Source organism: Drosophila elegans, unplaced genomic scaffold, assembly GCF_018152505.1.
Source record: "Drosophila elegans isolate 14027-0461.03 unplaced genomic scaffold, ASM1815250v1 contig_476, whole genome shotgun sequence".
NCBI classification, from domain to species: domain Eukaryota; kingdom Metazoa; phylum Arthropoda; class Insecta; order Diptera; family Drosophilidae; genus Drosophila; species Drosophila elegans.
This window is the reverse complement of record NW_024545863.1, coordinates 6,646,868-6,656,579: the sequence shown is the minus strand read 5'-3', so window position 1 is coordinate 6,656,579 and position 9,712 is coordinate 6,646,868. Positions and strand designations below refer to the sequence as shown.

Sequence of the window (9,712 nt, the reverse complement as noted above, 5' to 3'; positions counted from 1 at the left end):
CGTATGTTTCTATTACTAGGCACTCGAACTCCCATACCCATACCCATACTCTTACCCGACACACTTTCCCACCCTTCGTTTGAAGTGTAGCATTTAACCCAATTGGCTTCTGATACAAGTTATTTGGCTAGCAACCGCATCTAGATGTGTTTATCTCTCGATTTGAGTGTGTCTATGTCTAAGAATATCGATGTTAACCCATCGCGACTACCTGCTACCGATATCTCTATCTCTGTGTACCTTCGATGGGAAATCGCTGCCAGAGGCGCTATCGAGAACAGCGATCCGGAATCCCAGATATAATGCTACTATATCTATGTAAATGTTAATGTAATTCTAAGCCAGCGAAATGGTGTTGCGATATCGTATCAGATGTCGCAATACATACGTATATAACTCTATATGCCTACGTGTAGTTAAACTTTAAATTGAAAATATATTCAGATTCGAAATGAATGTTCTCAAATGTACCAAACAAAACAAAAAAATAAGAAATTCCAAAAACGAAACAAAAACAGAAAAACCGAAACAAAACTCTGTGTACCAACTTTAATTGAAAGGGCAGCGATGGGTTATGGATTCGACATTGGAAATCTCTGTCGACAATTGGCAATTTGATTGTGCAATTGAGTGGAAATTACTGAAAACTTTTGCAAGGCCGAATTGGCTTTGTTGCGCGAAGAATAAACTTTAATTTGGGGAAGTTTGCTAAAGCCGTAAAGCGAAAATAACCCTACAGTACTATGGAACCGATTGAAATATGTAGATTTTTAGATTATCTAAAACTGTTTTATATACACATTTGGTTTAGGTAAAATCGTTTGTATTATACTATTGGGGCTGAAATTTTAGTCAGCCTTATAACGATGCTTACAACACTAAAATAACTTCCGCCTAAAACTAGGCAAAGATTTTTGAATCGCCAAATATTCGAAAATAGGTACAATATAATTTATAAACAACTTAAAGGCTGCAATTTTAGGTTAACACACTTGATGTGGCTTTTCCTGTTCTACAGCACAATTTTATTCACATGGAATGGATAGCAATTCTTAAAACTTACTAATAGGCAGAAGAGTAAAATGCTTAACAAGAAAAACGGGGGGTAACAGGGAGTTTGAACTGGATGCGGGACTTGGGCACAATCATCTTTGGCTTAATTTTACTTGCGCTCGATGTTCTTGAGCGGCACCATCTGCTCGGGATCATCGGCATAAACGCTATTCTGTCGCTTCTTGCGGCCAGCGCACTGGCTGAACCACGTGTCGCCCTTGCCAAAGTTCTCGCCGTCTTCAATCGACTCGGGCATGGGCTGGTTCATGGTCTCCGGCAGGAACATGACCCAGAAGCCCGATACAAGTGCCACCACGCCAAATAGTACGGCCGGGATCTTCGGATCGAACGAGTCGAGCAGCGTGATGAGGGGAGTGAGAGCTCCCGATAGACGGGCGCACATCGATCCCAAGCCCATGGCGGAGTTCCGCACCACGGTGGGGAACAGTTCCGCCGAGTAGTTGTAGATGACGGCAAAGGATCCGGCGATGAGCAGCTTGCCACCCATCACCACGGCCGTGGAAGTGGTGCTGCCCTGGGCAATGAAGGCGGCCACAATGCAGCACAGGCCGCCACCCAGCATCAGGGTGGAGGTGATCGAGCGACGACCCAGGCGATCCAGCACGAACACAATGGTTATATAGCTGGGGAACTCCACCAGGCCCATGATGAACAGGATCAGGTAGGGGTTGCCGTACAGCTTGCCGGCACTCAGCGACAGTCCGTAGTAGACGAGGGAGTTGGCGAACCAGCAGAGACACACATTTAGCGTCTTCATCCGCAGGTTGGGCGTGCGGAAGAGGTCGCTCAGTCCGGCACTGGTCTTCTCCTCGGCCGCCGCCTGCTGCTTGGCCTTCTGCACGTAGTACTCCTTGTCCACCGGTATGCCCGATCCGTTGATCCTCAAGCCCTTGGCCACAATGTCCACTGCCTCGGCGGCACGACCCTGCATCCACAGCCAGCGCGGGGATTCGTCGAGCAGCCACCAGTGGCCCAGGAACAGGCAGCCGTGCAGTCCGTAAATAACCTGCAGCAACTTGCGGTCAGGGATCAGTGCTCCCCATCCCGCCACCAACATGATGCCACCAGCGAATACGGCCTGAAAAAGATAAGAGAAGATTAATATACATATGTTTATTGACCGCAGATGTTAAACCGATGTATGAACCGGTTGGTAATTAAATAAAATATTAAAAAAAAAAAAATGCCTTTGGAAATAAGAAGCATGATGAATCCTAGATAGATCTTTAGTGATTTTTCTCACCTGGAAGGTAATGCCGCACACAGTGCGTTTGGTGGGCCCAACCAGCTCCATGGTCAGTACGAATCCGCAGATGTAGGCACCCGCTGATCCCACAATGCCCAGCAGGTATCGAGCCACCATGAACGAGAAGTACTCGGGAATGAAGGCCACTCCCACGCCGATGATCAGTTGGAACAGAGCCGACCAGCAGAACACGGTCTTTCGGCCCACCTTATCGGCCAGTCCGCCAAGGGTGACGGCGCCGGTGAACACGCCCAGCATGAACACGGTCTGCACAATGGCTCCCATCCAGCGGCGGTCACACACGAAATCCCAGTCAATGGTGCGCGAGGTTTTGTAGTACGTCGTGTCGTATACGTAACTTGTGCAGGCAACGGTCTGGTTGGAGGCCAGGGCAGTGGGATCGAACATGAGGCACGATTCCAGTTCACCATTGGGCTTCTGGGGAATGGCGGCCAGGATGGCGCTCGAGTTCCACGGGGTCACCGACAGCTTGCCGTCGTCCACGCCCTCGATGAAGCAGCGGTGCTCGGGAACAGCGGCCACTGTGACCAGGGAGAGCATGTGCATGCCGGCGGTTAAGCCGGAAAGCACCTGCAGGAAGAACTGCAGGAACTGGTACTTTCCAAATTCCCCTGAAACCAAAAATAGGCACTACTATAGATTCGTTGGGGAAAATCATACTAAAATATATAACAAATTATTTAAGTGAGCTTTTAGCCATTTAACATATAGTAATAATCTCTAATATTCATTTATAACTACGAATAGTGAATAAAGCGGATCTGTTATTATCTATAACCAACTAATGAAATTTATAATATTTTTTTATATTAATTATCCTCTAAAATTATTGTACGTTTTATAAGCAGACATACAAAATAACTAAATTAAAAAGGTATTAGTGACAATTTTAAACTTTTTAAGGAAAATATGCTTTATTCCTAACGAAATAAATTGTCAATAGGATTTAAGTACCCTGACTTTACCAACTAGATTTATAATTCCTTTAAGAACCTGTAAATTCCTTATCGAAATCCTCGTATAAGCAATGAAAGCGCCAGTGATGGATGAAACCGAAAAGAAACACCCGACTATTATGTAGATGCGAACTTTTTATGGGTGTCGCTGGCATTGTCGTCACTCCAAAGGCTTTGCAATTAAATCAAGTGGAATTTATTCAATTCGATTTCAATTGAAGCGCATTCAAATGCCCCGTCAAATATTTGCCAACAGTTTGGTTTGGTTTAGTCCATGTTTTTCTTTCAGCTGGAGACTCGGATGTCTTGGGAGAATGCATTGAATCGATTATGACTTGGCTGGACTGGCGGTGCGATCGCGTTGTCAGAGGGCAGGGGCTGTGCAAATTTCTATCAGCGGGGACAGTATGTAACCTAGATACGAGAATTTGACACTTGAGCGGTCCAATGTTCAATCAGCCGTTTCAATTGATTTGTGGGTTACGCTTATTGGTCGTTTAAGTGAAACTATTGCCATCAAATCGAAAGTTACGTTCACCCCGGTTACGTTAGAATCGACAACTCGTGAGTAGATCGTCTGTGAATTTCAAATTTCATAATTAAACGATTGTGTGGTGTGTAAAATGATGTCATCGAGAGTGTTACATTATGTCAAAGCCTGGAGGGCATGGCTTAATTAATCTAAATTTTAAATTTTGACTCAATCTCTAATTAAATTCAATTACTCCCCCAATAAACATAATCAGCGTATAATTGCCAACATGCTAGGCAATCGAAAAGACGAAATCATGATAACCGAAATCAGAATAGTAAATTTTCATGTGAAATCATAGCGGATTATCAGAGGCCACTAAATGCTACATTATATATCAGCGCTATTGTTGCGATGGATTTATTACATCCGACCAATGAAACTAGCCTTGTTATTGTTGCCAAGTGGCCCTTTATATGACATTTGTTTTTGGCTCATTCAATGTTTGTAGTTCTCTTAAATAGTCTGTGCAAAAAAGGTTTAGAGATTTGTTTATTCTAGATCTAATATAGGCGATAAGTGAATTTGATAAGGTCATGTATTATTACAGCTCTCTGCTAATGCTGTTGATTACAAAGCAATCAATTTTAATAAGTTTTATAGTACATTTTTAAATATATAAATTCTAATTTATTTAAATTATTTTGTTGGTTGATTACAATTTATAAATAAGCTTCCATATTCTAACTTTCTAAGTTCCTTTTTGGTTTGATTGAGGTAGATCAAGGTTTTTTATTACTAGTTTATGGTGGAAGCCAGTCTAGTCTGATTTTTCTTTGTTTTAAAACAAACAAGGTCGCTTCAGTTCTGTTCTAAACATTATACAGAGCACATGTGGAAGCTCTTTGAAAGTCATTGTAAATTTGTGTTGGTATGCCAACCTTCCTACCACCAAAAATACACGAATTCAGCAATGTAACACGCCTCCGAATTGGAAGTAATTAGAGCTGCCCGACCACCAAAGAGGCCTTCAACAAAATAAACACACATGCAAGAGCGACGTGTGAATTTTGAGGGCCGAGGGGTTGGCGAGTTTAGCTGAACAAACCGGTTTAAGTTTTTTTTTTGCATTTTACAGATACAAATGAATGCAAATGTATGAGCATATTACGATTAAAAAAGTCACTAATGCGATTATCACTCCCTCTCTCCATATTCTGTCACTTTCTTATGGGCTGCGGTTTCTAGACTGCTAAGTATAAAACCAGTTCTGGATCGTTACTCATGGAAGTCGATGCAAAATCTGTGGGTGTTATAAAGCCTATATCAAATGCCTTAATTAAGTAATTTTTTTTGGTTTAGTCTGTGACACAAATTTAAAGTTTTTTAAAGATAAAACAGTCCCCAAAGTATGATGATATATATTTAGATTTAAACAGTTGGCTGAATAACTTAGACTATTAATCAGTTGTTTGTAGCTTAGACAAGTTGAGATTCCATTGTAATACCTTATTATCATTATTAACTGCTTTGCATAGAGCAAATAAACTGGCTTTATTTTCTAATTCCCACAAGCTAACTGCAATGTTGACACCGCGAAATTAGAGTGCATAATAAATTAACTGAACGTTCCTCAGAGATTCGCAGATCCCAAGATCTTTATGACAGGCCCACCATAGTCTTGTGACAAAGGCTCAGCAGATGCTGCTTAGGGTGAAAACCCATGTTTGTTTGCTCGTTAGCCACTCTCGTTTTAGCTTCACTGTGCTAAAGCCAAGAAGGTTCAACAAGTGTCACACAGTCTACAGCTCAGAACTGGGCCTACACATGCATGAGTCGATGTAGTTACTACATGTATAGTAAGGTAGGGGGCAACTGCTCGGAGTCTCTATCAAGCTGTCATAGATGTCTGTCACTTGCCGCAACCTTTATTAAATTAGAAATAAAGCGAAAACAAAAATAGGTGTAATTAAAACTGTATTAGGGGCGGCTTCTTTTGAGCACTTGACGGGCAGCTAGCCGGATAGATTAGGCGGAGATTAGAAACGAAATACAGAAAAATTAATTATGAAATTTGAATGCAGAACAGAACATTGGCGATAATCCGGCGGTGTCGGCGTAAAATCAAATATTATCCATAGCAGTTTGCGTTGCTGATAAGGCCCCTTCAAAATGATAAGCATAACACTGAAACTTATCAGCAAGGGATGGGGACGCCTGGCAACGTAAACAGCTGACCTTTAAAAAGTATTTGCTCCAAAACTCAATCCTCCTCACCTAGTTTTCCCATGAGGTCCTCCAGCACATAATCCACAGCCATATTTGCTGTTTTTTGCAGACGTTATTCGAGGTTGATAAATGGAAGTTTTTTCGTTGCTGCCTTTCAGCAAATCGTCATCTTCCGATGAAGTGGAGCAAGCATGGGCAGAACACTGATATTTGTGGGTCGCGAAGACGGATCCGGGAAAAACAACGTGCTCGAAAGTTTAAACCGCGGGCGGAGCTCTCGATCAGCTATCAACTCTTCCGACCGCCGGCAGCATTGGAACTGGCAAAATACTAACTGTGAAGTGTTTCGCTCAGCGAGAAAAACGAAAACACACACGATGGTAAATGGCGATAAGGTCGCTCCAAGCTCAAATATGGAGAGAACTTGTGGATCGCGGGTCTTGAGTGGGTCTTCAATGTTGGTAGGTAAAAACTATCTATGGTGGATGGTAAGCGCTTCACTTTTGATCCCAACTTGCTTGGCTTGCATTAATAAATGTCGAGCTTATTAAAAACCTTTCACTTCCTTAAAACTGTCGTTTTTCAGAGTCTATTAAATTCCTATATATCTTTATGAGGAATTTATAGACTCGATCTTATTTTACTAACCATGAATACCTTTAGAGAAATCATTAATTTGCGGAAAGCCTTAATTTGGATACCATTTTGTTTCAAGTTATTTAAAATATACATTAAAATATGGCTTTGTTATCGAACAAAAATCTCAAGACCAAGCAAGCTATGTTTTATCCCGATCAACGGGATAAACAAAATTAAAAAAATTTGTTTTCTAAAACAAGTGAACTTTTAAAATTATGTGTGAACCAAACTATTCAGATCCCTCATCATTCCTTCAATTGGATATGCTGGCGGATATTTTGATGCGGTACGCTTTTGAGTTTGAGTCGGACTTCAACACCAAGTTGGCGTTCATCAAGGAGCAAGAGCAAAAGTGCATGGAAAATTCCAAAAATGTAGGGTATTGAGAGGCGAGTGATAAATACATAGATACCAGCTTTTCCTACCCCCAGGTATTGTCTGTAAGCCAAATCCTTGGGTCAGTAAATTGCAGCATGCTTAAGCTGGAAATGGAGCTGAATGAGAACGAGATCAACTTAATCGAGGTGGAAAAGGCGATTACTCGACTAGAGCAGAGTTGCCCGACAGCTGATAAAATGGCTTGTCGAAAGTGTCCCCTAGCTCGTGTCACCTACAATGATCTTTTAAGTTTGCTCATGTCTGCAAATCAAATGTCCACTCAATGCAACCACATAAGGGAGGAGGTCGAGATGTTTAACAAACAGGCAGCTGAGCAACTAGCTCCTGCAAATGTGGTATGAATAAATACTGCAATCTTTACAATGCGTTATATTTATGAAATTGCAGATTGCCAAGATCATCGATTACCACAATAGCACCCTCAAGTCCCTCGAAAAGCATATCGAAGAGATGCAAAGCCAAGTCACAAAGGTTCAGAGGAATTTTGAAGAACTAAATAGGGACCATGAAACCAGAACGGCCGACACTCACTGTTCCTGCAAAGCAACAAAGTAGTTAAAGCCCATTGGGATTTGTGAGATACATCTATGCATGTAATCCGACAGCTGATAACACATTATATCCATATGAAAATTATAAATGCTTACAATGCTTTAAGTTCAACTTTGAGCTTAAGATTAGGTTTGGTCTTTTCGGCTTAAATTTTAGTTGTTGGCATCGCGGAAGAAGAGCACGTCGTCGGCAATGATGCTAGTGCTGGTCTTCTGGTTGCCCTGTTGATCGGTGATCTCTCCGTAGGTGATCTTGCCCTGCACCATGGTGCGCTGTCCCTTCTTCAAATATTCCAGCACGGTGTCGCGCAGGTTGGGCTTGAACACCACCACACGATGCCAATCGGTGCGCTGGGCCCAATCGCCGTTCTCGTATCTGTGGAGAATAATGGAGGTTTTATTAACATTTTTGGTAACAGCTATTAAATACCTACTAATACATACATAGAATAGATACTAGTATATTAAAAAAATAAAACTTAATTAAATTATTGATTATAGAGGTGAATACTCTATTATGTTATACCTTTTTAGATATGTTAACATAAAAAACATCGTTTTATGACTACTGCGTTAAATTGGTACACAATTACGGATGAGCAAAATAACACAATTTTATAATTAAAAAAATATATTTATTTATTTGACATTGTCATCAACTATTAAAGAACTGATATCTAATATTGAAAGGAACCATTTATAACTTTATGGAAAGATTTTCGATGCTATAATTTTGATCGCGACTGTGAATGCCTCCTTGGAGACTCGAATTCAAGATCAATAGGCGAACACATGCTGGGCGCACTCACACACTCGTGCAATCGGTTACGCGTACTCACTTGTAGTTTGTGTGTGTGGCGACGGAGAAGGTGACCACTGGGTGCTCCTGGGATCCACGCAGCTGCGGATCGGCTCCAACTCTTCCCAAAATGGTAACGGTGTTGACGGCTGCATTTATAAAGCCAGCAATTAATGCAATTTCACAATTGGCAACCAAGAACTACTCACTTTTTTCAATTTTGGCGGGCGCTGCGGACGTCGTGGTTGTTGCACCGCGTGCCGGCAAATTTCGCAGGCCGCTTATCAGGGGAGTCAGCTTAAATACACAAATGATTACTGCACTTGGTTTAGCCCATTGTTTAATTAGTTTACTTACCATGCGCTTTGTGTGTTGCATCATTGTTTAACAAAGGTTTTGTTAGCTGAACAAAAAATTACGAAGTTTCTTGGACTAGTGTTGGTAAACATCGATTTAGTGTAAAATAGTTTAGAAAATCAGCTGTTTTCTGCCTGCAGCGCCCTCTTGTGTAATTATGTGGAAACTGGTTGTTTCTTATTTCAGCCAACAGCCAAGAAAATTACGAAGTTTCTTGGACTAGTGTTGGTAAACATCAATTTTGTGTAAAACAGTTTAGAAAATCAGCTGTTTTCTGCCTGCAGCGCCCTCTTGTGCAATTTTGTGGAAACTGGTTGTTTCTTATTTCAGCCAACTGCCAAGAAAATTACGAAGTTTCTTGGACTAGTGTTGGTAAACATCGATTTTGTGTAAAACAGTCTAGAAAATCAGCTGTTTTCTGCCTGCAGCGCCCTCTTGTGTAATTATGTGGAAACTGGTTGTTTCTTATTTCAGCCAACAGCCAAGAAAATTACGAAGTTTCTTGGACTAGTGTTGGTAAACATCAATTTTGTGTAAAACAGTTTAGAAAATCAGCTGTTTTCTGCCTGCAGCGCCCTCTTGTGTAATTATGTGGAAACTGGTTGTTTCTTATTTCAGCCAACAGCCAAGAAAATTACGAAGTTTCTTGGACTAGTGTTGGTAAACATCGATTTTGTGTAAAACAGTTTAGAAAATCAGCCGTTTTCAGCCTGCAGCGCCCTCTTGTGCAATTTTGCGGAAACTTGTTGTTTCTTATTTCAGCCAACAGGGCTCGTCCCATAGTTCGGGAATTAAACTCAAAATTTTTGGGGGCGCCACTTCAACTATTTGAATTTAAGTTTGGATTATTTTCGTGTATACTTTACTAATAAAATTTAAAGTCTTTTAATATTGTAATGAATTGGTTTAGGGTAACAAATGAAAAATAAATTTGAAATGTCGCAATTTACATAATCAAGGGTTCCATCA

The 9,712-nt window shown here is 41.2% G+C and overlaps 3 protein-coding genes across 3 annotated transcripts; 1 reads left to right on the top strand and 2 right to left on the bottom strand.

Annotated features, from left to right (window-relative positions):
* Window positions 1–951: 951 nt before the first annotated feature.
* LOC108140688 (organic cation transporter protein) lies at window positions 952–6,328 on the bottom strand. The gene is made up of 3 exons (XM_017263637.2): window positions 6,047–6,328; window positions 2,318–2,952; window positions 952–2,152 (listed from the first exon to the last, which is right to left on the bottom strand). The coding sequence occupies exons 1-3, from the start codon at window positions 6,087–6,089 to the stop codon at window positions 1,163–1,165; spliced, it is 1,668 nt and encodes a 555-aa protein (XP_017119126.1). The 5' UTR covers window positions 6,090–6,328; the 3' UTR covers window positions 952–1,162.
* A 320-nt stretch (window positions 6,329–6,648) lies between these two features.
* On the top strand, window positions 6,649–7,591 carry LOC108140689. Its single transcript, XM_017263638.2, has 3 exons — window positions 6,649–7,011; window positions 7,069–7,371; window positions 7,424–7,591. The coding sequence occupies exons 1-3, from the start codon at window positions 6,853–6,855 to the stop codon at window positions 7,589–7,591; spliced, it is 630 nt and encodes a 209-aa protein (XP_017119127.1). The 5' UTR covers window positions 6,649–6,852.
* A 16-nt stretch (window positions 7,592–7,607) lies between these two features.
* LOC108140692 (single-stranded DNA-binding protein, mitochondrial) lies at window positions 7,608–8,927 on the bottom strand. Its single transcript, XM_017263640.2, has 4 exons — window positions 8,744–8,927; window positions 8,596–8,683; window positions 8,427–8,535; window positions 7,608–7,963 (listed from the first exon to the last, which is right to left on the bottom strand). Exons 1-4 carry the CDS (start codon window positions 8,765–8,767, stop codon window positions 7,741–7,743), a joined length of 444 nt encoding a protein of 147 aa, XP_017119129.1. The 5' UTR covers window positions 8,768–8,927; the 3' UTR covers window positions 7,608–7,740.
* Between the last annotated feature and the right edge of the window lie 785 nt (window positions 8,928–9,712).

Coding starts and splice junctions, on each gene's coding strand:
- LOC108140689 (XM_017263638.2), top strand. CDS start 6,853: ATGTGTGAACCAAACTATTCAGATCCCTCATCATTCCTTCAATTGGAT. Junction 7,012..7,068: donor GCATGGAAAATTCCAAAAAT/GTAGGGTATTGA, acceptor TCCTACCCCCAG/GTATTGTCTGTAAGCCAAAT. Junction 7,372..7,423: donor AACTAGCTCCTGCAAATGTG/GTATGAATAAAT, acceptor ATGAAATTGCAG/ATTGCCAAGATCATCGATTA.
- LOC108140688 (XM_017263637.2), bottom strand. CDS start 6,089: ATGGCTGTGGATTATGTGCTGGAGGACCTCATGGGAAAACTAG. Junction 2,953..6,046: donor GGACCTCATGGGAAAACTAG/GTGAGGAGGATT, acceptor TTTTGGTTTCAG/GGGAATTTGGAAAGTACCAG. Junction 2,153..2,317: donor TGTGCGGCATTACCTTCCAG/GTGAGAAAAATC, acceptor TATCTTTTTCAG/GCCGTATTCGCTGGTGGCAT.
- LOC108140692 (XM_017263640.2), bottom strand. CDS start 8,767: ATGATGCAACACACAAAGCGCATG. Junction 8,684..8,743: donor TGCAACACACAAAGCGCATG/GTAAGTAAACTA, acceptor TGTGTATTTAAG/CTGACTCCCCTGATAAGCGG. Junction 7,964..8,426: donor GCCACACACACAAACTACAA/GTGAGTACGCGT, acceptor TATTCTCCACAG/ATACGAGAACGGCGATTGGG.